The sequence below is a fragment of the Pyxicephalus adspersus genome, chromosome 1 (genome assembly GCF_032062135.1).
Source record: "Pyxicephalus adspersus chromosome 1, UCB_Pads_2.0, whole genome shotgun sequence".
Lineage (NCBI taxonomy): Eukaryota > Metazoa > Chordata > Amphibia > Anura > Pyxicephalidae > Pyxicephalus > Pyxicephalus adspersus.
Genome location: NC_092858.1, coordinates 180,763 through 198,337, shown reverse-complemented (window position 1 = coordinate 198,337; position 17,575 = coordinate 180,763). Strand labels below are relative to the sequence as shown.

The window sequence follows — 17,575 nt, the reverse complement described above, 5'->3', positions numbered from 1 at the left end:
GGGACAGGTTGGATGAATACATCTGGGACAGGTTGGATGAATACATCTGGGACAGGTTGGATGGACACATTGGGGACAGGTAGGATGGACGCATCAGAGACAGATGGAGGAAGAATGCAAAAGAAGGGTTTTTTAGTAATGAAATATATATTTTGTAGTAATGATTTCTTCTCATAATACAAATCACAGATCAATGCTTTGAAACAACTGGAAACACGGGTCCAGATCATTAACATTTCGGCCCTGTAGGTGCACTAGACAATAAGCTACTGACAGGAATATACAACATAACAACAATCATGTCCCATATAATGACAATAATGTTGTATATGTAGGTAGGTTACCCAACACGTTTCGGATGATTTAGGCTTCTTCAGGGGTGACGTTACGTTTTAGCGAGGTTGAGCACGATTACTTGGCAGTATGTGAGACTGATGGGACTGGCTCAGTGTTCTCTGTACAGCACTATGGTATATGTCAGAGCTATATAAATGTATAATAATAGTGTGTGGCTGTGGGGGGACATTAGAGTGTCAGCTCCCCCCCCCCCCCAGATCCTGAATTTATCCCACCAGGTACAGAATATCAGTTACCACCTGGACAGGAAGGATTTTTCTATGTATGCATACCTGATAACGAGCATTCCCAGTGTAACCCATGTGACCCAGACAATGGGGGATTTACAAGGAAAATACGCAGAATGGCAGCCAATAGCGATGCTCACATCTGTGTGTGATCAAGTCATTGTCACCATTCCTATGGGAGATCTTTGCACACTTATTTGTACATAAATCAGCATTCAATCAATGATACAACAGCAACCATCAGAGAGAATCTGCTCTGTGTGAGATCCTCTATATGATTTCATCAAATAACCTGCAAATAATTCATTAGTCTGAATAGTGTCACCTGGGCTCCTGTCACCTGCCCTCCTTTACTCATATTACCTGAATTCCTCTCACCTGTCCTCATGCCAACTGGGCTCCTGTCACCTGTCCTTATGTCACATGGGCTCCTGTTACCTGTCCGTATGTCACCTGGGCTCCTGTCACCTGCCCTTCTGTCCCCTGCGTTAATGTCACCTGCACTACTTTTACTTGTCCTCATGTCACCTGGGCTACTGTCAGCTGTCCTCATGTCACCTGTGCTCATCTCAAATGTGGTCCTGTCACCTGCACCCATGCCACCTGCACTCCTGTCACCTGTGCTTATGTCACTTGTGTTACTGTCACCAGTCCTCATGTCACCTGCACTCCCATCACCTGGGCTCCTGTCACCTGAGCTTATGTCACCTGTCCTCGTGTCACCTGTGATCCTGTCACCTGCCCTTCTGTCCCCTGCGTTAATGTCACCTGTACTCATGTCACCTGCACTACTTGCACTTGCCCTCATGTCACCTGTCCTCGTGTCACCTGCACTCCTGTCACCTGCGCTCCTGCACTCATATTACCTGCACTCCTGTCACCTGGGTTCCTCTCACCTGTTCTCATGCCGGTCTCACTGTGTGCACTTCATTGTTGCATTATGTTTGTTAGGTGAAGAGACAAAGGCCCATTTCTAGCAATCAGGGGGTTAAACTATTGTCGAATTTTTTGAAAGAATACTTTTTTTACTGTTTTGTGAGTGGGGGACTTTATTAGGCCTGGGACCGAGTCGGGAGCCATAAAAAGTCCCCTGGAATCTGGCTTTCCCCAAAAGAAAAGGGGCAAAAAATTGTGAAGCTCCCCCCCCCCTTTGTGCAAACCTGCCTGCCTACAACAGTGGATAGGGGCTAATTCTTAAATAATGACCACCTGATGAGGAGGAATGCAGGTGAGGGGATTATCAAGGATACAGCAGTGGGCTACCTTACCACTAGATGGCACCAAAGCATAAAGATAAAAACAGAGACCGAGTTGTCCCTGGAGGTTGTGGTTGGGAGGGGTTGGGCAGTTGTCCCTGGAGGTTGCGGTTGGGAGGGGTTGGGCAGTTGTCCCTGGAGGTTGCGGTTGGGAGGGGTTGGGCAGTGGCTGTGATATAAGAAACTATTAGTGTCATGGCGGATTTCCCCAATATATCGGGGAGTGCACCCCATGTGCCATAAGTGGTTGGTGGAGGTATAAATGGGGGGTAAAATCTAAGGAGCCCCCAGTGATCACTACCGCAAGGGGTCATTGAGTCTGCATAAAGGATGCTAGTTGCCCCCCCCCCCCCCCAGGGATCAGGGGTCAGAGGTTACCTGTTTTTTCATGATTGTAGTACTAGTAATCTTTTCAGGGGCCCGTCCTCCTTGCCAGCATCAGCGGGGTATAATGACTTACAAACCCCGCCACGACTTTCTCAGATGTAATGGAAGCTTGGGTCCCAAATTCTGGATAGGGATCTACCCCGCCACAAGGGGGAGTGCTACCTGATAACAGTTCTTTGGAGTAGTCAATCACAGGAGGAAGTCCGGGGCAGACAAAGCAGGCCGCGTCCACCCTGCACTACTTCTCAGTGCCGGTCCCTGGGACAATTCAGGGCAGTCTCAGCTGATAATACCCTATCCAGGGCAATATAGAGCAGACCAAATGCCTCAAAGAAAGCTGAGAATTGGATGCATGAAGAATAAAGGACTGGGGGGCAGCAAGGGGGGCAGATATCAGCAGGGGCCCAAATAACCCCATCAGAGTTGGTGCTGAACTCATTGCAGGGTCTGCAGCGGTGTGTCAGTGAGCTCCAAACAAACTGTCACAGATATACGGGAATCGGAAGGGATCAGAGCGCCCCAATGGGCCCCAGGCTCCCAGGTTGTGGCCCTCCAACACACCCATCCAGGGGGAGGGCAGGGGACATGAAGGAGGAAGCTGGGCCAGAAGAGGAAGAATCTCTGGCTCACACAAGCTGCAGCTAGGAGAACCTTGCACGGACACAAGGGTGCAGCACTGAGCACAATAGAAGCCTGCATGAGGGGTATTAGCCAGCGGGTGAAATCCACCAATGTCTTCGCTTCTCTGCCACTAAGACCGCTACAGACGGTGAATCACAGGTCCGACCTCCACCGTGATGTAAGAGACTGCTAGAGACCTCCACCGTGATGTCAGAGACTGCTAGAGACCTCCACCGTGATGTCAGAGACTGCTAGAGACCTCCACCGTGATGTCAGAGCTTCCCATAAGAGACTGTTAGAGACCTCCAGCTTCCCATAAGAGACTGTTAGTGTCTGACAGTAGTAGTTGGTGATGATAAGATTTTCCATGGAGAGTCTCTGTGCTCCGTCCTGATATCACAATTCAGTGTTTTGGGATTTGCTGCAAATTCACCTTATAACTGGTGTGATACCAGGAATAGAAATGGAGGAATCTGGCGATCTATTATTCCTATTGGTTTCATCATTTTATCATGTGATGGAAGGAATAATAAAATATTTGTACATGAGGCAGCAAAGTCCTGAAATAGGGGAAGCAGCACACAGGAAATGTGACATTTCCTCCAAATGTATCAATATGAGACTTGGTGTGAAAATAAAATGATGAGGGGGGAGGGGGGCTCTGGCTGGATACATTCCATGTCCCCTCCTCATCATCTCCTCCAGATGTGGCCCCTGTGGCCCCCACAGTGCAGACCCTGGGCCCTGGAATTCCTCCAATGTGTGTGAATGCAGAGAGGGGGAGCAGCCTGAGAAATAATTCTCAACTTCCTCCCAGTCACTTCCTTCTGCTATACAAACTTCTGCTAGATACGCCCAAAAACTGCTTCATTCGCCTCCATTCCTGCTGACTATTCACCCCCCCCGACCAGTGCAGGACCTCTGCCAGGTGACAGCCCCGGGGATATGACAGGTGAGTGTTACCTTTATTCAGTGATGAGCCCCCCAAAACTAGGGGACCCCCTCATCATGCACCTCCCCCTCCTTATATCTTACATGATAGAGAATGCAGTGTGAGGAGTGAGACTACAAATCGGGGGAGAACCCCAACTACAGGGGGGGGAAAGTGCTGGAACATTCTGGGCTCTGTGATCTATAAATATGGGTGGAGGGGTGCTCTGCCTAAACCTAAAGGGGGTCCCATCTGTCCCACCAAATGTGGGACCCAAAAATTATCAGTGGTTACCCCTCCCCCTCAATTATCACCAACATTACAAAAGTATTAGTCACAGATTACCCATCACACAGTCACACACTATTATTATACATTTATATAGCTCTGACATATACCATAGCGCTGTACAGAGAATTATTGGAAGATGAGTGTTAGACAATCCCGATGGTTTCTGTATCAGTCCTGGACTAGCAGTAAGTCTGATTGGTGGCCGTTTGGTGACGTTTTCAGATTTCTTGTGATAAATACGTAAACTATCAGGGATTGGGCGGAATGATTTACGAAGTTACTTGGAGGAAATGTGACCCAGAGGAGATCGCTGAGGTAAAACTCCTTTTCAGGGAAAACCAATATGGCCAGCAGGCTCCTTTGGTTCTGGAAAGGGATTATGGGAAATACCCCTCGCCTGACCCTTACCAGGATTACAGGCAGAGCCCGGCAGTTGTCTGTGGAGGGTTGGAGTGACAATACAGATTTCCTGGTTCCGTCCATGGCAGGGATCCTGGATGTGGTCAGAACATATTACGCAGATCTCCTGGGAAGTCCCTATGGAGACAAGATGGAGAGTTTTATAAGATTCACTCTGGTTCCACTTAGCCTGGGGTCAATGGGGCCAATAAACCTTCCAGTTTGTTCCAGGTGGAGGACGGCACACACATTGCCAGACTGAAGTCAGTGTAGTGTCATTCCAGCATTATATTCGGGGTTTTATATTGAATATTCCATATCTGGAGGGTCGGGAAGGTGTGACAGTGATATAGTTAGGGGAAGTTGTGTGAAATGGAGAAGTGACCGGGGACAGTAGGGTGACACATGGAACTTCCTCTTTCTGATCTGCAGGAAACAGTAAAGGGAATTTCTTCACATTTCTGGAAAGTTGAGCTGATGAAACTAATTTACCAGACAGCACAAGATATAGCCAAGATATAGCTGCTATCAAGGGCCCTGTCCTGGGCCACTACTGGGGCTTCTCTACTGGGCCTGTCCTACAGATACTCCCTGGTCTGTCCTGGGCCTATCCAGGAGGTTCTCCTTTGTCTGTCCTGGGCCTGTCCTGGAGATTCTTCCCTGTCTGTCCTGGGCTTATCTTGGAGATTCTCACAGTGCTCTCTTGGGCCTATCCTAGAGATTCTTCCCGATTTGTCCTGAGCCTATCCTTAAGATTTTCCCAGGTCTGTCCTGGCCCTGTCCCCTCCTGGGCCTATCCTGGAGAATATCCTGGTGCTCTCTTGGGACTTTCCTGGAGATTCTCCCCAATCTGTCCTAGGCCTATCCTGGAGGTTCTCCCAGGCTGTCCTGGCTTAATCATGGAGATTCTCCCTGGTCTGTCCTGGGCCTATCCTAAAGATTCTCCCTGAGCTGTCCTGGGCCAATCCTGAAGATTCTCCCCAGTCTGTCCTGTGCCTATCCTGGAGATTCTCCTGGTTCTATCCTGGACCAATCCTTGAGATTCTTGGGCTGCCCTGGGCCTATCCCAGAGAATCTCCCCAGTTTGTCCTGGGCCTATCTAGGAGATACTCCCCAGTTTGTCCTGGGCCTATCTAGGGGATACTCCCCAGTCTGTCCTGGGCCTTTCCTGAAGATTTTCACGGTTCTGTCCTGGGCTAATTCTGGAGATTCTTTCCGGTCTGTCCTGGGCCAATCCTGCAGATTCTCCCGGGTCTGTTCTGGCCTGATCCCAGAGATTTTTCTCAGTCTGTCCTGGAGATTTTCCCCTCTGTCCTGGGCCTCTACTGGAGAATCTCCCTGGCCTGTCCTGCGCCTATTGGGGAGGTTCTACCGGGTCTGTCCTGGGCCTGTCCCAGAGTTTCTCCACGGTCTGTCCTGGGCCTATCCTGGAGCTTCTCCCCAGCCTGTCCTGGGCTTATCCAGGAGGTTCTCCCCGTCTGTCCTGAGCCTATCCTGGAGTTTCTCCCCAGCCTGTCCTGGGCCAGTCCTGGGCCTGTCCTGGAGATTTTTCCCGGTCTGTCCTGCAGTTTCTCCCTGGTCTGTTCTGGGCCTCTACGGGAGATTCTCCCTGGTCTGACCTGGGCCTGTCCTGGAGTTTCTCCCTGGTCTGTCCTGGGCCTATCTTGGAGGTTCTCCTTTGTCTGTCCTGGGCTTATCCTGAAGTTCCTCCCCAGTCTGACCTGGGCCTAACCTGGAGATTCTCCCAGGTCTGTCCTGGCTTTATCCTGGAGATACTCCCTGGTCTGTCCTGGGCCTATCCCTAAGATTATCCCGGTGCTCTCTGTCTATCCTGGAAATTTTCCCAAGGCTGTCCTGCGCCAATCCTGGAGATTCTCCCCAGTCTGTCCTGGGGTTATCCTGGAGATTCTCCCGGTTCTGTCCTGGGCCAATCCTGGAGATTCTCCCAGGCCTGTCCTGAGCCTGTCCTAGAGATTATTTCTGTTATGTCCTGGGCCTGTCCTGGAGATTCTCCCTGGTCTGTTCTGGGCCTCTACTGGGGAATCTCACCAGCCTGTCCTGGGCCTATTTTGGAGATTCTCTCAGGTCTGTCCTGGGCCTATTCTGGAGGTTCTCCCCGGTCTGTCCTGGAGTTTCTCCCTGGTCTGTCCTAGGCCTATCCTTGAGGTTCTCCTTTGTCTGTTCTGGCCCTGTCCTGGAGATTCTCCCTGGTCTGTCCTGGGCCTATCGTAGGGATTTTCCTGGTGCTCTCTTGGGACTTTCCTGTGGATTCTCCCCAGTCTGTCCTGGGCCTATCCTGAAGATTCTCCCAGGTCTGTCCTGGCCCTGTCCTGGAGATTCTCCCTGGTCTGTTCTGGGCCTCTACTGGAGAATCTCCCTGGCCTGTCCTGGGGTTTCTCCCTGGTCTGTCCTGGGCCTATCCTGGAGGTTCTCCTTTGTCTGTCCTGGGCCTATCCTGGAGGTTCTCCTTTGTCTGTCCTGGCCCTATCCTGGAGTTCCCCCTGGTCTGTCCTGGGCCAGTCCGGGAGATGTACCCTGGGCGTTCCTGGCCTATCCTGGAAATTCTCCCAGGGCTGTCCTGCGGCAATCTTTAGGATTCCCTCCAGTCTGTCCTGGAGATTCTTCTTGGGCTGTCTTGGGCCTATCCTAAAGATTCTCCCCAGTCTGTCCTGGGCTTATCCTGAAGATTTTCCCGGTTCTGTCCTGGGCCAATCCTGGGGATTCTCCCCAGTCTGTCCTGGTCCTATCCTGAAGATTTTACTGGGTCTGTTCCGGCCCTATCCTGGAGATTCTCTTGGGTCTCTTGTGGCCCTATCCTAGAGATTCATCCCAGTCTGTCCTGGGTCTGTCCTGGAGATTCTCCCCTGTCTGTCCTGGGCCTATCCTTAAGAGATTTTCCTCTGTCTATCCTGGCCTTATCTTGGAGATTCTTCCCTGTCTGTCCTGGGCTTATCCTTATGATTATCCCGGTGCTCTCTTGGGCCTATCCTGGAGATTCTCCCTGGTCTGTCCTGGGCCTATCCTTAAGATTCTCCCCAGTTTGTCCTGGGCCTATTCTGAAGATTCCCCTACGCTATCCTTGCTCTATCCTGGAGATTCTCCCCGGTCTGTCCTGGGCCTATCCCAAGCTTTCCCCCTGGCCTGTTCTGGTCCAATCCTGGAGATTTTTCCTGGGCTGTCCTGGCCTATCCTGGAAATTTTTCCAAGGCTGTCCTGTGCCAATCCTGGAGATTCTCCCGGTTCTGTCCTGGGCCTTTTCTGGAGATTCTTCTTGAGCTGTCCTGGGCCTATCCTAAAGATTCTCCACAGTCTGTCCTGGGCCTATCCTGGAGATTCTCCCGGTTCTGTCCTGGGCCTTTTCTGGAGATTCTTCTTGAGCTGTCCTGGGCCTATCCTAAAGATTCTCCACAGTCTGTCCTGGGCCTATCCTGGAGATTCTCCCGATTCTGTCCTGGGCCAATCCTTGAGATTCTCCCAGGTCTGTCCTCTGCCTATCCTAGAGATTCTTCCCGGTCTGTCCTGGAGATTCTCCCTGCTCTGTTCTGGGCCTCTACTGGAGAATCTCCCTGGCCTGTCCTGGGCCTATTGTGGAGATTCTCCATTCTCCCTGGTCTGCCCTGGGCCTATCCTGGAGGTTTTCCTTTGTCTGTCCTGGGCCTATTCTGGAGTTCCTCCCCAGTCTGTCCTGGGTCTGTCCTGGAGATTCTCCCTGGTGTGTCCTGGGCCTATGCTGGAGATTCTCTCAGTGCTCTTTTGGGCCTATCCTAGATTCTCCCCTGTCTGTCCTGAACCTATCCTTAAGATTCTCCCAGATCAGTCCTGGCCTTATCTTGGAGATTCTCCCGGTTCTGTCTTGGCCCAATTTAGGAGATTCTTCTTGGGCTCTCCTGAGCCTATCCTAGAGATTCTCCCCAGTCTGTCCTGGCCTTATCTTGGAGATTCTCCCGGTTCTGTCTTGGCCCAATTTAGGAGATTCTTCTTGGGCTCTCCTGGGCCTATCCTAGAGATTCTCCCCAGTTTGTCCTGAGCCTATCCTGGAGATTCTCCCTAGTCTGTTCTGGGCCTTTCCTGGAGATTCTCCTGATTCTGTCCTGAGCTAATCCTGGAGATTCCTATTGGGCTAATCTGGGCTAATCCTGGAGAATCTCCCCAGTCTGTCCTGGGCATATCCTTGGTTTATTCTGGGCCTGCCCTGGATGTGTCCTGGAACTGTCCTGTGTGACCTTGTTATCTGACTCATCAATGAACTATTACAGGCAATCTGGAAAACAAGGACAATTTGTAGTTTGTTCTCTGTATTAAATCAAAATGTGATTACAGTTACAGCACAATAATTATACTTTAACATTCTGATAGCCACACCTGGGCTAGTGTTGGGGTTACAATAAATAATAATAAGTATTTTAAATCCATTTATTTCTATCTGTTGGATATTATTGGAGCTCTGTGGCTTCCCAAAACTTGGGGTGAGTTGCACCTGAGGCCAGGTGGTTCAGGTGAACCAGGTATGAGCACCCTGCATGCTGGGAGAGCCCAGGAGGTCTCCCAATGTCTGTGGGGATAAAAAGAGAGAACCATGAGGCTAAATGTTGTGTTTTTTGTCTTTGATGACTTTGGAAAGGCGTGAAAATTTCTTGTTGCAATGTGAACTCTCTGTGTTCCATGTTTTGGGTGGATAGGAATTTGTAAAATCCAATGGAAGCTCAGCTTAGCACCTCCTACCACAAGCTGGAGCCATCATGAAGGGGTCTTCTTCTCTATTTGACGGGATTTTCCTTTATTTGACTTGCTGAGACTTCTTCTAGAGGAAGGGGACTGATGTGTTTGGGGTGATCTTGCCGCTGGAGTCACCATAAAATATTGGTGTTGGGTAGATTTGGGGGATATGTCAGATGTTTGGTGGCCACTTTTAAAGTTCCATATATCTGACTTTATTCTTTCGTTTTCAGGTTTCTGAGACTGCACCCAACAGAAACAATGCAGACTATTAAGTGTGTGGTGGTTGGAGATGGAGCTGTGGGGAAAACGTGTCTTCTCATCTGTTATACAACCAATGCCTTCCCCAAGGAGTATATCCCCACTGTGTTTGACAATTACAGTGCCCAAAGTACAGTGGATGGAAAAACGGTGAGCCTAAACCTGTGGGATACGGCTGGCCAAGAAGAGTATGACCGACTAAGGACATTGTCTTACCCTCAGACCAATGTCTTCATCATCTGCTTCTCCATCGCCAGTCCACCATCTTATGAGAATGTAAAGCACAAGTGGTATCCTGAAGTAGGCCACCATTGTCCTAACATTCCTATGCTACTGGTGGGTACCAAGAAAGATCTAAGAACCAACCCTGATGTCATCAAAAAGCTAAAGGAGCAGAACCAGCAACCAATCACCTACCAGCAAGGTGTCAGCTTGTCCAAGCAAATTCACGCAGTGAAGTACATGGAATGCTCAGCACTCAACCAAGAAGGCATCAAGGAAGTTTTCTCGGAGTCTGTGAGAGCCGTTCTCAACCCAAACCCAGTAAAAAAGAAGAGTCCATGCTTCATACTGTGAAAAGGGGAAGTCACCAAGATTAGGATCTCTTCATTGTCACCTCTTTATGGGAATCGCAGTTCATGTGACCCCCACAGACTACAAAGACCTCAGGGACAGCTATTGTCTATATGTTCCTTGGCTAAAATGTCTACTAGACCAAAGAGACCCCAGAAGGAGCTTCTTATTTCCCACTTCACCTCCTGCAATAAACTCCCTTTGCCTGAATATTATACCTCAGAATATCAGAAGATATCTCGTCCTTTGTCATCGCCTGAGAATTCTGCAGGTGAAAGAACTTTGCAAATCATTCTTCCTCTATAGGGAACCTATTCTGACAATGGCACATTTTTCAATTATTTTCTTTTTGCGTTTTCCTTTCAATTTTTATTTTTTGCTTCGTGAAGAAACCAGCAGCTTTATTACAAAGTGTGAAGACTGAGAACCTGGAAGAACTTTGCTTGATTTACAACCTAACTGGCCATACAAAGTAAGCCCAATGTCATTTTAAAGAAACAATTTATAACAAATCTCTTTCAGTTTATGGGGTCTAACAATGGACAGGTGGGGAGGAAATAAAACATCAGATTTTTTGTGTCCATGGCCCAGAATGTCAGCAGTGGGTTCAGGCTCTGCAGCTCCTCCTTCCGGTTCCAGCTTTGATTTCCTCCCCAATGTGATGTTCATGGGACACAAAAGTGACTTTCTTCTGCTTTTTGTGTTATTGATGAAGAAAAACATTTGTTTAGTAGGTTATTCTCCAAATATTGGATCAGACTACCGAAAGCAATGTCAGATGGACACCAAAGTTGGAGAATTTCAGAAACAGGAGCTCCACATTCCTCCCGTATGTCCACCAATGACACCAGCCTGGAGCTCTGCTTTCTGTGGGGGTAAAATGAGGGGGGGGTGCATACATGGGCCCCTGAATGTTGGTGACCTCCACAGCTTAGCAAAACCAAACCAAATTATTAACTTAAATAAAATGCAGGTTCTCTAACATTTACCAGAGGGGTATAGGAAGGTGCTTGCTTTTGAGGAACAGAAGAGGGAAGTTGAGGGGTATCATAATTCCATCATGTAAATACACAAATTGATCTGCCACAGAAATGTACACACAATGCTTAGTTTCAGGATAACAATGGTAAAATGAGCATCAATCAGTGCCACAGACGGAATCCACCGCTGATACTAAACATATCCATGCAGTCAATCGACCTAAACTGCAAAGCCCAAGAAGAGCAGTGTCTGCTTCCATCAAAGGAACACAGGTCATCCTCTGCATGGCAGAGCCAATACTGGAAGGAACGATGGGTAAAGTCCCTGATATTCTGCCACCTAACACATGGGATCTTCTTCTGCTTCTTTCCTGGAATTCTTATGGAACCCTCACAGAACCTCCATGAATCTTTATAAAACCTTTTGGACAACTCCTGGCATTCTCCTGGGGTCCTCATGGCACCTTTGTAAACTATCATTGAACCCGTATGGGTTTTTTATGGAATCCTTGTAGAACCGTCGTGGAACCCATAGGGATCTGGTATGGAATCCTTGTAGAACCCTTGTGGAACCCAAAGGAATCTGTTATGGAATCCTTGTGGAACCCATTGAGATCTGTTATGGAATCCTTGTAGAACCCTCATGCAACCCATAGGGATCTGGTATGGAATCCTTGTAGAACCCTTGTGGAACCCAAAGGAATCTGTTATGGAATCCTTCTGGAACCCATTGAGATCTGTTATGGAATCCTTGTAGAACCGATAGGAATCTGTTATGGAATCCTTGTGGAACCCCCATGCAACCTATAGGGATCTGTTATTGAATCCTTGTAGAACTCTCTTGGAACCCATAGGGATCTGTCATGGAATGCTTGTAGAACCCTCATGGGACCCGTAGGGATCATTTACCGAATCCTTGTAGAACCCAATGAAACCCATAGGGATCTGTTATGGAATGCTTGTAGAACCCTCATGGGACCCGTAGGGATCAGTTATGGAATCCCTGTAGAACCCCCATGGAACCCATAGGGATCTGTTATGAAATCCTTGTAGAACCCTCATGCAACCCGTAGGGATCTGTTTTATGGAATCTTTGTAGAACCCTCATGCAACCCATATTTATCTGTTATGAAATCCTTTTAGAACCCTCATGGAACCCATAGGGATCTGTTATGGAATCCTTGTAGAACCCTCATGCAACCTGTAGGCATCTGTTATGGAATCCTTGTAGAACCCTCATGCAACCTATAGGGATCTGTTATGGAATCTTTGTAGAACCATCATGGAACCCGTAGCGATGGTATGGAATCCTTGTAGAACCCTCATGGAACCCTTATTGATCTGTTATGGAATCTTTGTAGAACCCTCATGCAACCCGTAGGGATCTGTTTTATGGAATCTTTGTAGAACCCTCATGCAACCCGTAGGGATCTGTTATGGAATCCTTGTAGAACCCTCATGAACTCCTCATAGAATTGTGGTTTACCCAACCTTTATCTTTATCTGTAAGTCACATGAATAACGTTTGTCTGCTTGTAAAACCATTATGAATGTAATTGATATTTTATATAGGTTTGTGTGAGACATTTACAGTCCTAATAGATGGAAATATTAAGGTACCACAGCTGTAAGATATTCCATGGAACGACATTCACAAGCTGCACCCACCAAGCAAGCAGGTTTATTCCTCCTGGGTGGATTAGCTGTGAGTAAGAAATATTCCTATTGGCCAGCCGCTGTCTGAACAGATGGAACAGCCAATAAGCATTTATTGCTATTATTGAGGTATTGGGGCGCCATCAGACCATATATAAGAGGAAGGGGCTATACATGGAGAAAAAAGGATGAATGTTTCACTGAGTGTTACATGGCTTGTCAATTCTCAGATCGGTGTGTTCCCATTCTAAGCCTCATTGCAGCTGTTTTCTTTATCATTGTCTTTTAATAAAGAATATTATCCTATTATTGTGTCTATGTTCAAGTCACATGGAAAAAGATATTCAGGTGTGTTTATGGGGACTCGAACCCTGAAATCGTACAATTTAATAAATCTGCTTCTAATTACTGTAAATTACAAGAAATATATGAAAATGAGTTTCCATTCACTGCTTAACATCGCATATGCTTACAGAGCTCAGGGGTGACCTCATCAGTACTGCTGCTCCCTTATTATCCAATCAGTGTGTGGGGGCGGGTCCTGGTGTGTGGCATTTCCTATTATACTGGAGGTCATTTTAGGAGTTTAAACAAGGAACCTGAGATGAGAAAAAGCAGAGAACAGCTCCATCCTTCTCTTCCTTATTTTCCTGCTGCCCTCCTCTCCTTTGTGTCTGATTTTTTTAGAGTCGGAGCTCAGGCGGAATGATGGGTTTGATTTTGGCGCACTTTTCCTATTTGGCATTATTCTGTATTCACATATTGCAGTGAATGGGATTGTATCCTGCGGTCAGAGAGCAATGAGTGGAAAGAATGAGAGTGCTAATTGTACTATTTACATGAGCTGCCATCTACAAGAGCCAAATCCAATTCAAATTCCCCTCCTCACCCCCTTCCCAATGTCCGCACCTCACACAGACCTCATTGTCCCAATCACCCACCAGCTAGATTACCAACAATTGTCTTATAGATGTTGCTGGAAATGCTGCGGCGGATCTCTGACCCCGGCCTCTGGGTTGGCAAATATTCAACATATTAAACAGCAGGCTGTGGCTCTGACGGGTCTTCATACATTGTGATGGGAAAACTCTGTACAACCCCGAATATTGTAAAACTAAGAACGTAACAATTCAGGGAAACAGAACTTCCAGGTGCCAGGCCAACAGCAGCAGTAGATGAGCCAAAGTGCGCGCAAGAACATTAGAAAGCATGCTTGAGAAGTGTCTACGGGGTAATATGGCCGGACAGATCGGATGGAAACCTTGGGGGCAGGTTGGGCACATTGGGTCAGATTGTATGATACACTGGGAAGAGATACGATGGGCACATCGGGATCAGGTCAGACGGACATGTTGGATGGGGCAGCATGGTGGCTCAGTGGTTAGCACTCCGGCCTTTGCAGCCCCGGGTCCCAGGTTAGAATCTCGGCCAGGACAGTATCTGCATGGAGTTTGCAGGTTCTCCCCGGGTCTGCGTGGGTTTCCTCCGGGTACTCCGGCTTCCTCCCACATTCCAAAAGCATGCCATTAGGTTAATTGGTTTCCCCCCAAAATTCTCCTTAGACTGTAATAATGACATATGAGTATGGGGGGGTCATTAGATTGTGAGAACCTATGAGGGACAGCTAGTCACATGACTATGGACTTTGTACAGCGCTGTGTTATATGACGGTGCTATATAAATACTGTGTATTAATAATAGACACAGCGGGATCAGGACGGATGGACACATCATATCTGCCAGACACACTGGAAATATTCTATCCTAGCTCGTCTATCCCAGAGGTGCCGGAAACATAAATTTGGGATTCCTGCTCGCGTTCCCATCAGCAAGCCAATGGCCTTCAGTGTTCCAATGTTTTATCATTCATGGCTTCCGGCAATATCTTCATATCGGCACAGAGACGCCATGCAGAGGAACAAGCTTTGTGACAAACTGTTGAAGATTGAATTTCGTGACGATGGCACAATAATTGGGACTTTGTGTTCTGTGAGGAATTAGGGACACATTGCAAGAATACGCTTCTGCTTAATCCTAGAATCAAACACTTCTGTTGTGTAAAATCTCCGAATCTTCATAGAATCTCCATGAAATATAGAATAATATAGAATACTGGATGTGGAATCACCGTCATCACAAAAACTAGACGACAGCATTGGGTCATTTATCAGACTGATGGACATTTATTGGGCTGTATTAGAGATTTGGGGAATATAGAAGAAGAATAAATTATATTGGGGCTGCCGGTTGCCCTCTCTGTGGCTCTGATAGCTGATTGGTTGAAGTTTCCTCCATTTCTTTCCTTTCTGCTTGCAGGGAATGCTATCTTTTCACCCAATCAAAGTGGAGAATGCAGCAATCCCACAAACTGTGTGTAATACTTCTCTGCAGAATAGAGAAAAGGTCAATTGGTCACAATGTATGATCATCATATGTGTATGCTTTACAATTAACCTAAAAAAGAAGTGGGCAGCTTTAAAAGGCGCCAACTTTCCTCTCTATTACTATACTCTATATTATAAACTGTTCTACATTCCCCAACTATATAGTAATTCTTGGTTCACCTGGGTCATGTTCCCAAACATCCTCCCAGCAGTTTTGGTCACAGCGCCCTGTTAGGGCTTAAAAAACAGGGAATCTAACATTCGTTCCCCCTCATGTGGGAATTTTCTAAGTCTATGTGTTTTAATGACATTAACTGATTCCCACAAGGGAATGTATGAGTGAATGTCAGATTCCCTGTTTTTTAATCAATATGGATACTCAATATTTCTAATCTGTACCGGTGGGTGAATGTATTTTATATGAAACTGAAGGTAGGAGATCACCAGCATGAATATATTGTGATATTAGGTGAATGAGTAGATCATTCCTCAGTGTCTCCCCGCAGAGGTACCTGTGTCCGGCTGGATGAATCCTCTCCGCAGCAAGAAGTCCAGGACCACCAGGGCACAGTTGGGTTTGAACTCCTCAGTGGCGATGGCCTCCTTCACCTGCACCATAAAGGGGATCACTGTAAGAAACAGGAAAGTGCCCCAGGGTTCCCCTCCAGGTCCCGGATCCTTCCAGCTCTTCCAGGCCTCCTATATCTACAGCTATGATTGATATGAGAGAAGTTACCCCACTGGCTCCATGGACTCCGGGGGAGGAAGAACAGGTGGAGGGGTAAATGTACAAATTGTCATTATTATCTGTAATTGGTTCTGATTGGCTGATCCTTTTTACTTTTATAATTCTGATAAAAGATAAACAGCTGACAACTATTTTTCAGGGGCCACAGGTACAATGCCTATATTCCTCTCTGCTCCGGGTAAAACTTTCCCCCCACCCTGACTTCTCCAGGGGGAAAAGATAGGGTTACCTCCTATCATCTCCAGGGGCCAATAGTACAAATCCTACATCCTCATGTGACCCCAGCGCTACCTACCATTCTCCGCCCATTCTCTTATGTTCTCCAGGGGCCACAGGCAGAACTCCTGCACCTTACTCCCCCCAGAGGCCCAAGGGTAAATCTCTTATCGTCCTCTTACCACCTCCCACTGTCTCCAGGGGCCAATGCTACAACTTGCACCACGCTTCATTCTCCAGAAGCCACAGGTATGGAGATATAGATGTACGATGGGATTGGCTCAGTGATTTCTGTACAGCGCTGTGGTATATGTCAGACTCACCTCCCCTCTCCATTCCCGCAGACACAGGTAGGTGTCCCCATGTCGCAGTGACTCCATCACTTCCTGTACAGCCTGAGTCCTCTCCTGGGGGGTGCGCAGGTGGTCACTGAGTCCCAGGTGGGGGGAGGGGTTTGGGTAAAGGGTGAAGACTTTGGAGCTGTGAGACAGACGCTGTGCCACGGCAGGCAGCACCCAGCCAACCCTTTGGCCCTGCACACAGAAGGGTAGACACCCTGCAATACAAACCAATCACAGACAGGCTAGGGGTCACATGGGGTAGACAGGCTGTGGGTTGGGGTCATGAAATACCCTCCAGACCCCAATTTCCTGCTGTCTTTGGCTAGACTAAAATAAAACAGGAAGTGTGCAAACTGCTACATTTCTGGCAGGATCAACAAGACTTCATGAACAGATAAAAGAAAAAGGTCAAACCATCCTGCAATATGATTGGCTGGAATACAGGTGGGGGGAGGGGGTACCCTCCATGTAGTCTCCCCATGTGACATCTCGTGGCAGTGAGTGGTACTGCAGTCCCTTTTGAATACCCTCCATGTAGTCTCACCGTGTGACAGCTGATGGCAGTGAGCGGTACTGCAGTTCCTAGTCATACCCTCCTTGTAGACTCCCCGTGTGACAGCTGGTGGCAGTGAGCGGTACTGCAGTCCCTATTATTACCCTCCATGTAGTCTCCCTATGTGACAGCTGATGGCAGTGAGCGGTACTGCAGTCGCTATTCATACCTTCCTTGTAGTCTCCCCGTGTGGCAGTGAGTGGTACTGCAGTTCTTATTCATACCCTCCATGTAGTCTCCCCATGTGACATCTGGTGGCAGTGAGCGGTACTGCAGTCCCTAGTCATACTCTCCATGTAGTCTCCCTGTGTGCCAGCATTTCTAGGACACGATTATTCATTATTGGTGATTTTTCTTTTTGCAGGGATTCACCAGTTGGCATTCTCATTCTTCATGATTTTTTCTCTCAGTTACATGTGTCTGCCCTTTTATCGTCCAATGAGGGAGCTGCGTTTGCTGCAGATCAGATCATTTTGGGGAAAGGTTTTCTTCTGTGGTTTGTTTTGGACTGAATGAGATAACTGAAAACCCCCAATCCCTGGACAGGTACAAGCCCTGCCTACTGCCTTCTGGAATCATGTCCAAAGACTCCTAATACCAAATAAATGCAAGGCCAAATGACTGCAGAATGGGGGCTGCAGGTTAGGGACATGGACTACAGGAGGGAAGTAGGGTGTG

At 47.8% G+C, this 17,575-nt stretch overlaps 1 protein-coding gene across 2 annotated transcripts in view; it reads left to right on the top strand.

Moving 5' to 3' along the window:
* RHOG (ras homolog family member G) overlaps positions 1-11,240 on the top strand; it is a 14,876-nt gene extending 3,636 nt beyond the window's left edge. The window contains exons 1-2 of one of the 2 annotated variants that reach the window (XM_072399933.1): positions 3,562-3,800; positions 9,419-11,240. In XM_072399933.1, coding sequence (XP_072256034.1) covers positions 9,447-10,022 — 576 coding nt within the window. In that variant the 5' untranslated portion in view covers positions 3,562-3,800; positions 9,419-9,446 and the 3' untranslated portion in view covers positions 10,023-11,240. Of the gene's footprint in view, positions 1-3,561; positions 3,801-9,418 lie in introns of those variants that run through there. The other variant, XM_072399924.1, reaches the window with a different exon arrangement.
* The last annotated feature ends 6,335 nt before the right edge of the window (positions 11,241-17,575 follow it).